The 16,772-nt window shown below is 43.8% G+C and overlaps 1 protein-coding gene across 1 annotated transcript in view; it reads left to right on the top strand.

Annotated features, from left to right (window-relative positions):
* The window catches only part of LOC105896198 (serine/threonine-protein kinase DCLK1), a 48,131-nt gene that overhangs the window by 22,263 nt on the left and 9,096 nt on the right, over nt 1–16,772 (top strand). Inside the window, exons 5-6 of the mRNA XM_031572031.2 lie at nt 684–749; nt 10,161–10,258. Coding sequence (XP_031427891.1) covers nt 684–749; nt 10,161–10,258 — 164 coding nt within the window. The remainder of the gene's footprint in view (nt 1–683; nt 750–10,160; nt 10,259–16,772) is intronic.

The raw sequence follows: 16,772 nt of genomic DNA, 5'->3' as shown, positions 1-16,772 counted from the left end.
CAAAACAGTGCTTTTGAAGGTGCAGTCCTTGACTGTAATGAGTTCGTCTAGCTGTCCCTCCTGTGTACATGCACAAAAAAATCCAGTGTCCGTGCACAGACCTGGCTCTGTAAATGGGGGAAAACCAAAGTGGCTTGGACTGAGATGTGAACTATTCCAGCCAATCAACACTATGCTTCAAGGGAGGGGTGTAATGTGATTGGCTGTTGAGGTGAAATATGCCATTTCTAGTAGGCCATTCTTTTTCTGCTTTAGCATATCGGTAGCAACATCTTTATTATTATCGAGACAAGACAACAGTTGTTTACAAAAGACCAACTGATAACTACATTTTATCTCACTAAGTTGTTAACCTAGGTTTTTTCTTCTGCTTGTATTTTTGCCGATTCTTTTCTATGGAACCAGGATGTGTTAAAATGCTAACACTAAAAACTATAAACTTCCGGTTGACTTCCATACCACCAAACGGAAAATTTAAGAAAAGCTTTCACATCCTACATTGCCAAAAGACAGAAGTTAAAATGCTAACAACCCTTTTATCAGTGTCAACTGTGCTGTTGTTGGTGTTTGTAAGGTTTTTTGTGGGTCTGTTCGACCAAAACGTACTTACTGCGGCTTTAATATTTAATATTTTTATATGGACGTTATGTGCAGGTGAATTCTGTCTGTTGTGTCACCCACAGAGACCAGGGTGGTGAAAGCCAGGAGTGTCGGCCTGTCCCTCCGAAGCCAGTCCACCTCCGGCTCAGGTAAGACCGCCGTGGCTGCCACGGCAACGCTGCATGTTTATTCAGCGGTGACGTTCTCTGCCCATCACCCCCTTTCAAACATGAGCTGTGTGTGTGTGCGTTTGACATGCATGTGTATCATGCAGTAAGACAATTGATTGATTCTCTGATTGATTCACTCAAATTGCTCTGATTGATTTGTGTCCGTTACTGAACATAAAAGCTTCAGGTCAGGGCGTAGTCTTCTGCCTTACTTCATACTGAAGCACATGAGTAATGGAGTCAGCGTCTGTTCTCTTTGATGCTTATTGGTGAAAACATTAGCATAATAGGGAGGCAGCAGGAATCAAATGCCATGGATTTGCGATGATTATGTGGACTCAAATGAGCCAGTCTATGAAGAAATGTGAGAATTATGCTCATTCAGATGTTATTAGTGGAGGTGACAATGTGTTGAATATGGTGGTAATGTGTGTGTGTGTGTGTGTGTGTGTGTGTGTGACAGAGAGAGAGAGAGAGAGAGAGAGAGAGAGAGAGAAAGGAAGTGGAGGTGAAGAAGGTGGTTCCAGAGTCTTGTAGATCCAAACCAACTGCTGTATATCACATACAAGAGAGTGAGATGTTTCATCATGACCTTGAGCCTGCATTTGTATATGTACTGTAGATATCTATAGTTAATCCATGCTGTTGAAGGATACTTACTACAGAACATCAAAAGGGAACAGTTATACAACAGATGCTCTGCTATATTCTGCTACTACTAATGACGTTGCTATTCGAGCATTGTATTGCATTCTATGCAGCTTTGGTATTGCCTTTTGCTTATACCATTGTGGTTTAATAACACACAACAATGGACTAGTATTCCTAAAGAATGCACCTAGAGAGAAATTGGACAAATTGAAACCGTGGCAAAACCTTTTCTTTCTATACTTCAAAGCCATATTTTTGTCATACCCTAAGAAATCAGAGTTAAGGAAGGTCTGAAAGATTGACATCATGCTGTCAGTTTGCTGATCTTATTATGGAAGATGTAACTGCTGTTTGGGTGGGGAGGCAAGTCTTCTTGGTTGCTATGGAGATTCAGTCCAGGGAAGGCATGCCTTGGAGACAATAGCGATGCCCATATATGGCTCCGAGTTCCTGTTTGGCAGCAACAGTCTTTGGCTTGGTTTGTTCTCTTTAGTATCTCATCAGACCCCTTTCTGTCGGCAGACTCCACAAACAATGTCAAACAGTGTGTGTGCATCTTCCTGCGTTTGAGTGTGGTGTGTGAGCAACCCAGACAGATCACAAATCTCCCAGACCTGCTCACACACACACTCTGCATGCCTGATGTTTGGAACAGCCCCTCTGGGGTGCATGTGATAGAGTATATGGCAGCGTTCATTCATAGCTGAATTAGCAGCCCTGAACAGTATGTTTATGCTATCGGTTGTTGCTCCTCATATGTGGTGGATTGTGCTTGGGGTAAGTGTGCATCCTCAGAATGTAATTACCAGTGAATGCCACTAATGCAGGTTGACAATACCTTCTTATGTCATTGGAGTCAAAAATGGAGTGACATTGTAGGTGATGGAGTGCTGTAGGGTGTGTCATAATAAATGTCAGGTTATTTTCACATTGCTGTTGTGTAAGATTCTTTGCATATGTACCATAGAAACAGTGCTCATCACAACAGATATAAAAGGTTGAGAAGCCCTTTAGGTTATAGGAGACCTTATTAAAAACATTTGGTTATGACAGCCAGGATTTATAGTCTGAGGCAAGTAGATGAGTTAAGGACAGATATGGATTAACGAATGATTTAACCTTCACTTACACTGCCTGACACATTAGCTCTTCTTATGAGCTTCTCCCCCCACTCTCATACCACCACAGTTTAAGGCTCACACTCTATGTCTCTCCCTCTCCCACATATGACCCACTTCTACAGAAATGAATGAGTATGTCCAATGTTCATAAAGGGCTAAATCAGTCTGCACCTCCCAGGTGCAGGACAAGGTAGATCCAAACCGTGATGAAAAATGTCTGATAAATAAACGCTTGTAAGGGAGTAACACTGTGTGCGCAGACTTTTTTCCATCACATTATGTCCAGAGTGCAGATAGGTTGCCAGAGGCCCTCCATGTCCAGAGCGGAGGTGTTGCGTCCCTTTTCTACGCTGGCTAGTGTGAGGAGGCTGTACTGTGGGACGTAAAGACTATAGCTGCTAGCAGACGGATTGATTTGGTCAACGACTTTACAGGAAAGCTTTATTTCAGTACATGGTATAGTGTTCTCAATAACCTGTAAATAAAATGTGGTAACCTCTCAATAAAATGTGCTTTAGCAGAAAGAAGAAGGTGTCTGACACTTCTCATCTGTGGTGGACTCATCAGACAGACTTGTCAGTTGATTTGGTTCTCAAGTTGCTGAGCAACAGAAGCAGGGTAATGTTTTCTGCAAATCTCCCTGATGACGAATGTCATAAACTTTTCACACCTTACTAAGGGATTGCAAAATCATGAATGTGTCCTGTTAAAATCCATCACATTATAATTACTTGGCAACACAATTAGTACTGCTAGACAACAGTCATTTGTACGTGAGCCAGTTCCAGTGGCAGTACAGATAGCACTGTAAGGTGTGTCTTGCATGTCTAGTTATTTTAAATCTGTCGTTACGTAAGATGCTTGCATGTGTGGCATATTATCAGTGTTTGACACCAGCACACTATGTGCATTATCTGACAGTGGTGGTCTTAAGGTTACATGTATGTTTTTATATGATAAGCTTTCACCCAGTCTTCCTAACCTCTATGACCTAGAAATCATTAAAAAAAACACAAGTATCAGTGCTTGTCAGAAAGGCAGTTATGAAACAGCATTATGCCTGTGTCTGTATTTCCTGTCTCCTGTGTAGCAGACACAAGAGGATGCAGCAGATAGAAGTGTCAGTTGCCTAGTTTCTCAAGTTTATGACTGAACAGCATAGCAGAAGAAGTCTCTTCAGTCTCTGCAAATCCCCCAGGTTTGCAACGGCAGAAATAAGGAACGATGTTTGACGTGCTGGAATTCACCCAAATCCAAAATTGCTTAGTGACATGCGGATATGAGTTGATTATAATGCCATGGCATCGAAATCAATCAAATCTAAGAGTGTGCCATATCCACAGTAACCGAAGAGCAAACCTTTATTTAGTCAGAGATTGAGATACTAGGTGTGAATTGGCTAGTGTAGATAGCTATATGTAATGTTATATATGTCAGTCTGAACTCATGACAATGTGAAGCTAAAAGAGTTAGTAAACCAATCTTACAACAGCCAATACAGAGACAAACATGACATATATTTCTTTTCATTTTGTAAGGCCAATATGTGACCTTTTGGTGAGTTTCGGAAGAATTTATCCACATTTCTGAAATGTTCTGAAAAACAGATCCGAATGTGGTATCTTTCCTAACTTCCTCATTATTGATCATTGTAGTTGGATTTCAAATTAAAGCACTTAATCGCCTACCCACTCCCCACAGCTCCCCACAGCACACTGATTGCCAGATATAGATATCTGTCCTAACATGCTCTTTTCTCTTGAGCATTTCCAGACTGTGAGACCAGTGAACGCTGATCTGACATCAGTCTGACAGCCCCATGCTGCTGTGCAGGTACCATTGTATAGTTTATCTCAAAAGGAGGCCATCTCTCATATATTACCATTGTCATAAGTGATAGCTCTCTTTACAGAACTTTTTTTCATACTGTGATACCACTTTAGCCATCCAAATGCTGTATTGATTAACATAGTAAGTGGAGCGGGACTTTATTGACCACTTGCCTCTGAATATGCAGAGGTATAAGGAGAGTGTCTGTCTCTTTACTACCCTTCTGTTTATGCCCTGAAAGCTTGTCTGGTCTGTCTGACTATGAGTGCTATTTAATAATGTTGTTTATGTAACACCACTCACAGCAGTGTTTCTGCTGGTCAGGCTAACTTCAGCAAATTGATTTGTACGATTTTTATTTATTTATTTCATTGATGTGGTGCTGTAGATCTCCCACGCAGGCCCACATAAGAGTGGTGACTGGAAGCGTACCACACATCTCCTCTAAATGACTGATTGTGCGTGCTTTTTTTTTTCATTATTATTTGTTGGAACACTCAGAGCTGTTTTTGGTTGGTGATAACAAACCCCTCTGTGGTTCAAAACAATAAACAATAACAAACATCTAAACATCTATGCTGTGATTTAAAATAGGTAATATTTCAGTGCCATTAAATTAAACAACCCATGGTAATGTAATTGCAATCACCTGAGAACCTTTTTTTTCTTCTCAGGTACTATTCAGTCCATAGAATTGTGGCGCCCAGTATTGGCAGACACGCTGCCCAGACTAAAGATAAGGCATGAATCAGAATAGCCTCAAAGTCTAATTACGAGGAATGCAAATGAGCTCTCTTTGTGACCCAGACAAATGCTTTTCGGGGATGGAGACTGTAATGAGAAACTGTGGTCACCTCCTGTCAAACCTGGACTTCCTTTACGCATGAGGTCACCAGTCAGCCTCTCCTTTCTTTTCTTCTTCCTCAGCTAACTCCATCACCGCCACTGCAGACTCTCAGGTGTGCTAGATGTCAGGGCAGCAGTATAAATGTGTTTACCAACAAGTTGATTGAACTGTTTTTGGATGCGCTCTCAAAGAATCGTCCCACTTTCGAAAAGATTATTGATAAGATGTATTATTCAGTACTTATATAGGAATACTTTGTGGAACAAACGTATGGGCCCCATATGGAAAGTGTGTTTCGTTTTGTTTTCCTGAGAGAAAGTTTATGTGCAATCATCTGTGATATTCACACTTGTAAATGGAGATGTGGTGTATTGTGATGAGTTGCATATACAGATTATGCATGTGTTAGCAGAAGCTGCTGCTCTAGCCACTGACTCTAAACCTTAAAGGGATTAAAGTTCCTCCATAAGGAGTTCCATTAAAATGTGTGGATCACAACTAGAAGAAGAAATTCTCAGGATGAAAAAATTGCTATCCGCCTTAAATAATTTCTCTCTCTCTCTTTCTCTCTCTTGCTCTCGCTCTCTCTCTCTCTCTCTTTCTGCAAGCGCTCTTCTGCCTTCTAATCCCTATGAAGCATGTCACACAGATGTTCCTTAAATAGAAATTTCATTAAATATGAGCTCCTCCATGACACCAGCGCTTCCAATCGATAGCTTCACACGAAGTGCTGAGTGCTGTTTTATAAGCTGCCATGTTGTTGGCCAACACGGCTCTCCACTCTGCCATCACTGGAGAGGCACTCATGTCACACAAGGACTTACTGAATCCCTGTGGACAGTTGAATCACAACAGTCTGCTGTGGACACTGGGACACTGTGGTCTTTAGTCCAGTGGAATAGCAGAAGGCACCTGGTGTGCGGCTATACCCTCTGCTCACACAGGTGACCCCCACCCACCCCCATACACCGTCCCACTCTGACACTTTCCTCCAGCTGAGCCTGTTACACAACAGCAAGCTGCCTCTAAAGCCACTGAAGACACATGCAATGTTTGTGTGTCTTTGTGTGTGTTTGTGTGTCTAAGTGTATGTGTATGTGTATGTGTATGTGTATGTGTATGTGTATGTGTATGTGTGTCCGTGTGTGCATGTGTCTGTGTGTATGCGTATGGGTGTGTGTGTGTGTGTGTGTGTATGTCCATGTGTGTGTATGCGTGTTTGTGTGTGCATCTCTTTTAGTATGTATGTGTGTGGGTTCGCATGTTTTCCATGCAACCTCAGATAGCGTGGGCTGTTTCCATTACAGCCTCTCCCTCTCACTATCTCTCGAGTGCTCTGGGGAGCCTTCTGACACGGTTAGTGCTGTTTAATTACATGCCAGTGATTCAGGGGAATGGGTGTGCTTCAGAGCCATCAATACGGGCCCTAGCTCCAGCCGCCCGGCTCTGCTCCAGCTACTGGGCATCAGGAATCTGGTGAAGGGGCTGCAGCAGGTCAACCAAAAACTCAGAGATTGGCCATCGGCCCCCCTGGGCGATGAGAGATGGGATGATCAATCATCTGGATTTTTCTCCAGGGTCTGAGTGCCTCAGGGTCTGTGTTTGAGTTTGCACCAGTGGAGCACCAGTTGAGCTATTCATTTGGAAGAGACATCAGAAATCCAGAGCTAGTACTTTCAAGGTATTTTCTTTTTTGTTATAAAATGGGAAAGACTATGGGCACAAATTCAAATGAACTTACTTCAAAGGGATAGTCTGTCAGTTTCAGTCTGTCTGGTAGTTCCCATGCTGTTGGCTCTAATTTGACAGAACTAACACAACCAGTAAAGCCAGAGGTCTTTTCTCTTACTGAGTGCATTCTCATCTTCTTGTTTTTTTTCCCACTGAGAGTAAGACAAAGTAAATGAATGTATGCTAGCTTCTGAGGAGCCAGGTGCAATAGGTAACTTATTGAATAGAGAACTTCATACAGATGTGACTAAAGTCTGTATATGAATATTAACCTTCCTCTGCAGGTCTCACAATTTATTTGCATTTAAATCCATATTTATTCTTCAAGGATAATATTCCCATTTCCCATTCCCATTTTATTATCCTTCAAGGATAATATGGACTTAAATCCAAAGAAGTACAGGGTTGTGAACTGGAGGGCTCAGTTGGCCTCCATCCTGTAATTACACTATAAAACAGGGAAGCACTATTAGATACGCAAGGGTAACCTTGATGACTGGTTTTATCACTGTTGCTAAGTGTAGCTGAATGTAGAGCCTTGTGTAGCCTCAGTGCAAACCTGTGTTCAGGTTGTGTGGCAGACTGCCTGGCCTTCCTCTGCCTCATCCATTGTGTGATCCTGTGCTCTTGCTCCCTCTCTCTGTAGCAGGTGAGTTGATGCTAAGGTCTTTTCGTCTTTACAGAACCACCTTTCCTTGACCTCGATGGAAAACTCCATGAGGTCAAGGAAGGATGTGAAGTAGAATTCATAAGGACTTAGAAAAAGTCAACCATGGTGATAAGAGAATCCGACCGCTCTTTCACTAGGCTAATGATTAGGCGAAGGCGGATGTTATTGACGTGGGTCACGTTGATCCGATGTTGATTGGGTTGTTGTTGCTGCTGCAAGTAATTGTGGTGTCTCCCCTATGCTAAAGGAGATACGAAAGGAAGCATTGCAGCACCTTTCCTAAGCATTTCAAGAATTTGACCAGCTCTTATCATGACAGCCACTTAGATACGTCCGGGTCATTTCACTCAATAAGACTATCCGGACGGGGCTCTGTTCTCCCTTCCTGCCTGATGGTGCTTGGCTTTTGTTTTCTGTTTTCCTTGACCCAGACAGGGACAGTTACTGACATTTGTTACATTCTTTATTCATTCTTTAACAGATTGACTTATTATTTATGATCTACGTGTGTGTGTGTGTGTGTGTGTGTGTGTGTGTGTGTGTGTGTGTGTGTGTGTGTGTGTGTGTGTGTGTGTGTGTGTGTGTGTGTGTGTGTGTGTGTGTGTGTGCAGCTGTGTCCCTTAAAAAGGTACAAGTAACCCAATGTGTAAAGGATTGGGTTGTGTATTAAAAACTCACAGACCCCAAAAAAGGACTACAGTGGCCCTTTTAACTCCCTACAAATGCATCACACAGAATACATATATCAGGGAGCTACAGATGGTGTGATATAGAGTTCTTCATCTCTCTCTCTCTCTCTCTCTCTCTCTCTCTCATACTGTCTCTCTCACTCACAGTCACACTTGCACACTCACATGACACACAATGACTTCTGGTCCAAATGTTACAGCATGAAAGACACTTCGCCCCAAGTGCCATGTTGCCTTTTTACGTCAGTGTCACTACCTAACGCCACACACTCTGTCACAGTCCACCCTGTTTTCCGGTCACGGCCTAATACCACCCCTACTCTGGCTCAACTGAGGGGTAGGCATGATCCCCTTAGTCATCTGCCTGTCATATACTGTACGCCAGCATACACTGCCTTTCCCGTCATTGATGGTGCATGGTGTTGAATGTATGGATCCACTGCACCCCCTCCACTTTTTTTTTGCTTGACTGATTAACCCCTTCTATTAACATCATCCTAACATTGTTCTTCATCCTTTCTATTAACATGAACACCTATAAATAAAGCAATGTGATCATTGCTTAAGTTATATGAATTCACTACAGGCTGTTGTCTGTTTGGATCAATATGTTCTGTGTTCTGTAGTATTTAGCAGGTGAATACTCACCACATGGTGATTTGTTCACACACTAAATTGTATGTGTTATCAGTATTATGAGGTCCCCTCAGTGTTGACCAGGACCCATATTTACTTTGATCGACACCAGTACTCAATGACGAAATTTTGGCAGCGCCTCACTCGGAAAATGCTTTGTTTCATATGCCTCACACGAAAAAATATTCTCGACTCTGTTATCGGCAGCTGCGCCTCCCACTACTGTAGCGCACAGGCTCAGGCAGACGTCAGCGGCTACGCAAGAAGCCTGCCTGCCTATGACAGCGCGTAGTACTTACTGCCTGCTTGCTCTTCGCTCTCATTCATTACGAGCACTATTGGATCCAGCGCTTCCGAACGATAGGGTACCATCACTGTTTCTGAGTGTCTTGGACTAGCACTGTGTCTTCGCCATGCTGCAATACGAAGGTAGGACATATCGTTAAAATAAATCAATGTTCTACTCTTGGATCAATCAAACCTATAACTATACGGCGAGAAGCACGCTGCTGTGTAAAACATGTATTTTGTCAATTATTTTACCCTGCCGGTCCTGAGAGTCACCGCTAAGTTCAGCATTGGAAACGGATTTATACCCGCGAGTTTTATTGGCAACTGATATTTATCGTGGCATCGCGCAATCTGATGATGGTCATAGAAATATTCTAGACGAGTAACAGATTTCTCCCGTCATAAATTCATCATCATGGTTGTTGATAATGATGAGTGTTATGATTATTATTTGTCCTACAGACCTTAGCTTTGAAATTCAAAGTGTGTGTATGCCTGTGTGTGTGTGTCTAAACTGGATGTTGCTTGTTGGAGGATTCATTTGGAATAATTTATCCTCACCTGCAGATATTGGCACTGTATAAAAAACAAAACAGTTTGGACAAGTTAACCAGCTGCTACAGATATATAATAGGCTATTGCCATTGTGTACAGGAAGATTCAGTATCAGTGCCTGAAAAGAGCAGTGTGGGTCTGTTACATTGTACATAAAGGGCCAGCTCCAGAAGTGTGCTTTTGGATTCAGTAGACTGTGGGCTATTTTTTCCATCCTCCTCCTCCTCCTCCTCCTCCATGTCCTCTTCATTCCTCTCCTCCTCAGTTTCAATGAATTCCTCTCAGTGTGAGGGTGGCTGTTGCAGGCTGTAATCTCTCCCATTCAGTCTCGGTTTGTTACCAATGCCAGTGCTTCTCTCTTGTTCTCAGTGAATGGGACTTCAGCAAGTCCAGTGTCGACGACGCCTCATTCTGTGAAATCTCCCAGCCCCTCACCAATCAGCCAAGCCAGCCTGATAAAACGCAAGGTAAGATTGTCATAGCACTGTGATCATCTCTCTTTCACTCTCCCTCTCTCTCTCTCTCTCTCTCTCTCTCTCTCTGTCCCTTTCGCTCTGCCTCTCTTTCTCTCCACCCCCCCTTCTTGTTCATCTCTTTCTCACATTCGTCTTCCTCTCTTAACACATTCACAGATTCACACACACAACCCACTTGTGTGTTGCCCTCCTCTGCTAGTCCCCAATGCCTACAAGCCAACCCTTTCCCCCCCTAGACACTCTCTCAAGGCCCTTCTGCTTTATAACACCTCCCCCCCACTTCTGTCTTCTCAGGACACGGACAAGGTCATCATTGAAAGCACAGCTTAAAGTCCCTCGAGTTCTGATAGAGGAATTAGCATGTTGGAAGACCATTTGAGTAATCCCCAGAAAAATACCTTAGAGTCTGAGAATGGGGTGACTGACCACTGACTGGGCCGAGGCAGCTGCACTGGACGGCTCTCTCTCTCTCTCCGTTCCGATGCCGCCATCGTGTTCGAGAGCCCCAAACGCAAGGGATTGAGAGTGCCCACTGCCTTTTGCTAGATTTGTTGTTATGTACAAGCAGAGTGTAACGTGCTTTTATTGCTAGAGATGTGCTAGCGAAAACGTCTGTGTGAATTAAAGCTACCAAAAAAAAAGAGAGAAAAAGACAAGAAATGAGCATGCAACTCGCCAGGGATGATGGGATATCTCTGCAACCACCAGCGGTTTTCTTTTCGTTCGAGACGCTGTGTGTAAGAGTGTGTTTAAGAATGCAGGCCTATGGTCGTGTGACTACATCAAAGCAATCCCCTAATCCCGCCTTTGAGACTTATGATGGGGAGAGGTTTAATTGTGGAAGCGTCGAATGTTAACCGGAAAAGTCCGGCCCCAATCTCGATTCTTGTCGGTGGCTGTTCGTGATTTGTTTTAGCCGTGAGCCTGTTTTTGCTCATGCCCTTCCTTTCGCTTTGTTTGTCTGCTATGACCTCATCCTCTGGGCTCTAGGCCTCCAGCTCCCCATACAGTAGATTTAACACTTGGCACTCACACCACGGCCAGTGGATTTAATGGCTGGCAGTGCCAAAGCTGGAGCCGCGAGGAAAAAAACATTTGTGTGGCATTTGATTTAACGCTTGCCGCTTGTGAAGTGTGCCATGATTGACCCGGGTGAGAATTAATTGGAAGATGCCACCCTCAGGCAACATGGAGGATTAGACTGACCTGGAATCTTTCATGTTATTCCAGGTCAGACACAAAGTACTCTCTGGCCTGATGTTGCCAGATAGACAGATTATACCCCCACCCCACCTCCTCTAACACCCCAAAGAGAACTGAGACATCAGTATTCAGTATTCAGATTCCTTCCTTTTGGGAACTTATCTCTGCATCAAAAAGCAGTGCCCTGAGAAGACAGGAAGCAAGGCATTGGCATTTCAGAAGGGGTTTTGTTATTTTTAGGCACTGCTAAATAATGTAAAACAAGTTGTTCTATGTTTATACTGCTGTGTAACTCCTGTTCATATCCTCTATCATGCCATGCATTGGATGGGCTTAGTCAGTTAATGTTGTTCCTGAGAGACTGAGAGAGCTCTGTTCTCTGAGTTCGTTCTCTGTGGAATCAAATGGTTCTCTGTCACTTTTCACAATATTTGGGGTGTAGGAAAAGAAAACTGACCCCCGTGTTGAAGATGAGACCATAAACTTCGGCAGAGGAGTCATTAGGAGGAACTAGCATGTACGTGTTTTTTCATAGCAAAAAAGGAAAACTTCCCTTGACAAATTTCAGAAGAATCTTAGAGCTCTTATCCAGGAAGTATAAACGCAGCCCCATTGAGGACATCCCCTCAAAGGCCACACCAGTCCAGGTGACAAAGATGATGTGCAGTGATCTTAGAAAGAAGGCTGTTGGCAAGCCCCGTCATGATTTCTATTCTGAGGGAAGATCGCTGCACTCCCTCCTCTCACTCTTCTCATGTCTGATCCCTCCGTGAGTCTGAATTTGGAACATTCATATCAGTCCAAGGCAGAGGCACCATAGTAGCTTTTCAACCATCTGCCACATAAGTGGGTCGCACTTTGAAGACAAGGAGGAGAAAAGGGGAGGGGGGGGGGGGTTGGTTGAGAGAAAACCCTACTTCCAATCTGTGAATGGGGGGAAGGGGAATATCTCTCACGTGAGTGAGATGTATTTTTCCATGTGATTTCTGGGAAGCTCAGGTTCTGAGTGCTGCTGAGGTCTGAGATGAGTGTTTTTGCTGTGTCCTCGTCATAAAGACACCTGAACACTTGAACAGGTTGACAAAAACGTTTGCGTTGTTTGGGGGGGGGATCATGATGGCTTCAACGTATGTTCCCTAACTGCTCGTTTCTAATGATGTTTAGGGACTCGTCACGGAGTAGAGAGCTAGCAAGAGCACATCGGGGTGGGAGGGGTCCTGCCTCCTGCTGAGCGAGTTTTATGTCCTCTAGGCAGATCCTTTGGAGGCGTTGTCTCATACCATGGAGAGCTGAAACCAAATGTATGTCCTCATTCAGAATTCAGTATTTCCAAGTCTGCCCATTTTCCGTTACTGATTACCCAGTAACCTTGTTAGGAGGGGCTGCATAGGCATGGGCAAGGGATCAATAGACTTGGAAAACTAGGGAGTTGTGGGTGAAGCCCCTAAAGTTACTCTTGGCACTGGAAACTGGGAGAAGAGCCTATCATTTCCCCCCTGCCAGCATACCTCAGTGTAATAGATATTTCCAGGTACCTCCCTCATATAGAATGCATATTCATTTCATCATAGCGTCATCCAAATTTATGTTTATTGGCCGTGGACCATTTGTATCTGAAATGAATCTGTTTTCTCAACATTTAGCCAGGATTTGAATGATTTAACATCACCATATCTGGTTCATTATTCATGGGTCATTATCCTCATCCTGAAGCCCCAACATGGATTCAGGCATGCTGAGAAAGGCTTCCATACATGCTCATAGTGTGACCCACTTAAACACATTAACAAGACGAGAAGAGAATCTTTAGTATTCTCCTCAGTATATATATATTTGCTGGCCATGTAGCCTAAGGCTCTTTCTCTGTCTCTCTCTCTTACACAAACACACACACACACACACCCATACGCATACACACAGACACATGTACACACGGACACACACACACACACACACACACACACACACACACACACACACACACACACACACACACTCACACAAATACACACTACAGAGTTAACTCTTAACTCTCCCTCCCCCCTTTCTTCATGTGCAGAGAGAAACAGGGTTAAGCGCATTCCAAGTCAGTGATCATGAAAAGAAATGCATTTTATTTTCATTCAATTGCACCTCTGCCATCATTTCATTTAAAGAGCATCCAGACGTCCACACAATGTGGATGTCAGTGGGATGTCTCTTAACCTCTCCCCTCATCTCTAACTCTTTGACCATGCGGGCCATTAATAGTTAGCCCCGGTGGCGGTCACGCCTGATGAGTTGCATGCTCTTTTCATGCTTTTTAGCTTCATCAGTGTCTGTTTGGTCGCATGTTGTGCTGTGGAGTCCAGTTGAGTCAAATTGATTTTTGTAAATGGTTTTCTTCTGTATGTATATGCTTTGTTTGTTTGTTTGTTTGCTTGTTTGCTTTTGTAAATGTTTGTGTGGTGGGAGGTGACGATGTTTTCTCATGCACGTGGTGTATTTGTGAACTTGCATGTACAGTATTTCACATTCATCCAAATAACATCTACTGTCATGAGAAGCATCACCCTGGTCTAAACGGTTTCTCCTCATCATTGGCACAGATCATTTTGATGCAGCACTGTCAAGGCAACCTATGTCATTAAGTTCTTAAAAACTGAATTGGTTTCTCATCTGTACGTAGCTTCAAGTCTTCTAAAAATGTCACCCTGTGTCCCATTCATTTACCCAGTTAACAGTGTGATGATTCTCATTCTTTGTCAGTCTTACAGTTTCACTGTCAGTCTGTACAAAATTTCCCATATCTCATTTCTGTTCACTCTGTTTTTTTCTTATTCTTTAATTCATGTTGTGATGTTTGTCCGTCTCTTCTTTGTCATTTCTGCTGAGTAGTACGGCCATTTTGTTTTCTAAATCTCTGTAGGATGCCCTGTTAAAGTATTAAGTTTGTTTAATTTGTATTGTTTGTAATTTAGTTTTTCTCTCATTCCATCCAAGCTTCATCCTGTGAATTTTTCATGTGTTGTGTGCTCGTTGTGAACCGTATTACTGTGTATGTGTTGTGTTTCATATGCATTTGGAGCCTTTCCTGAGATATTAAACACAAAAACAAAGTCTAGATTGATGTCTTCAGTAGTTAGAAACATCTCCTCCCTTTCCCCCTTATTTAGGTCAGACTTGAGGAAACAAAATCTCCCAAACAGCCTTTTATGTTAGCATCTCAAGTAGCATGCAATACAGGTGTCTCATTGCAACAATAGCCCTCATATGTTTGGTTGGCAAATACTTTAGGACGGGACAAGATTTAAAGCCACTTTGGATGGCTGTCACATTCACAGGGGCCAGTGGTGCATGTTCTGGGGAGATAGGACAAAACTGTCAAGGCTTCACACAGGGGATATCCTCTTCCATGCAGCGTCCTGGTTAGTCGTTCGGTCTGTTGGTCCAGTAAGAGGTTATTTACCCCATCCCCATCTGTCTTGTCAGGACACAGGGATTTCGTCCTGTCTTCACCAATCAGAGAGGCTTGGGCAGCAGGGGCCGCTGCTTCAACCCTAATCCAGAGGGGATGAGGGGATCACTCCTGTTCCCTCCTCCTCTCTTATCTCTGACTGACTGAGGGCCGGCAGTGGCGGGTGGAGCCTGTGTTCTGGGAGTGGGGGGCATGGGCGGTTGTGGGGGGGGGTGTCTCACCATGAAACAGCCCTGAAGGATATTTTCACTCTCGTGCAAGCAGCGAACAGGACGGGTCAGAATTGACTGCATGCAAGCAGCGAACAGGACGGGTTAGAATTGACTGCATGCAAGCAGGGAACAGGACGGGTTAGAATTGACCGCATGCAAGCAGCAAACAGGACGGGTTAGAATTGACTGCATGCAAGCAGCGAACAGGACGGGTCAGAATTGACTGCATGCAAGCAGGGAACAGGACGGGTTAGAATTGACTGCATGCAAGCAGCAAACAGGAATTTAAGGTTAGAATTTACCTCATGGAACGCATGCATGTATGATGCATAGCACTGCTGTTTTAAATATGGACGTTCAACACAGTATGGGTGCAGAGACACATACCTGAGACATAGCTACAGGAGAGGTAGCTGGGACAGTCATAGTATCCTGTAAGAGCATGTGGGTAAAGTGGTAGTATCTGTGGTAGTGAGTGTGCACAGGATTAGAACAAGCAGTTCTAAGCACAACTCCAATGCCCAGTCAGAGATTAGTGTTTATTCATCACAATCAGGGATCAGACATGATCTCTCACCTCAGCAGTAACCTCCTGTAAAAGCATCCTATGGCAACCTTCCAAAACCTAAAACATCTAGCCGCATTACTACTGATCCATAATACATACATACATACAAATCCTTTAACCTAGGTTTAAGTGTTCATAATCAGTGACCAAAAATGACAAGGAGTAGCTACTCCTCTGACTAATTTATGAAATAATTCTGATTCAGTTTGTTCTTGAGTAAATTGTGTTGCAGACTTGGTCAGACACAGGAAACGACTTGTTTGGACAGGTGTCTATGCTGTGTTTCCTGTCTGGAAGGAAGGAGCACCTTTATATGGGCATCAGCTCGCCTCATTCGATAGAAATTGTGTTGCTCCCTTTGCCAGTTTCCATGGAAACAGCAGTTTGTTACAGTGGTATCAGTGAACACAAATGTGAGAAGGACAGGACAGGCGAGAGGAGAGAAGCGAAACTAAAATAGGCTCAACATCCCGCTTACCTTTTCATCAGCATCTGATCCACCACACAGTGTCTCTCCAGACTTCTACCTTTCAACTAGACATCAAACTGCAGTGTTATTTCACTGTTCTGCACCTGCAGTGTTTTGACCATAATTACAGCCATTAGCGGCATTTTGCTCCTGTGTATGTCCTGGATTTGGGGTGAGAGAGTGTCACCTTTGCCTGTGTTCCCAATTACAGCCATGCGCTGTCGCCAGGGAGCTGAGGGGACTCAAAGCAGTAGGATGAATTCCAACGACTTCATCTCTGAAGCCCTGGGGGGGTTCTCAGCATGACTGACGGCGGACATGAGAGAAAACCAATTTATAGCACCATCAGTAACCTCCTGACTTTTGCTGCTGCCATGGCAACCGGTGACTGGGGGACTGGCCATGGCATCGAGTTGTCTGCGGCTGTTTTTTACCTGCTGCGAGGTGTCCCAAGGAGACCAGGTGGTCCTCTCACAGGAAGTGCAACTGGAGAGAGAGAGAGAGAGAGAGAGGTGTTTCGGGGGCTGTGAGAAACCATGCAGAGCCCAGCGGTGGGGTTGGTGGATGTGATCAGATATGTTTCCACTTTCCACTGG

The sequence above is a fragment of the Clupea harengus genome, chromosome 8 (genome assembly GCF_900700415.2).
Source record: "Clupea harengus chromosome 8, Ch_v2.0.2, whole genome shotgun sequence".
Taxonomy (NCBI): domain Eukaryota; kingdom Metazoa; phylum Chordata; class Actinopteri; order Clupeiformes; family Clupeidae; genus Clupea; species Clupea harengus.
The sequence above is the reverse complement of the archived record's forward strand: the minus strand, read 5'-3'. Positions and strand labels throughout refer to the sequence as shown.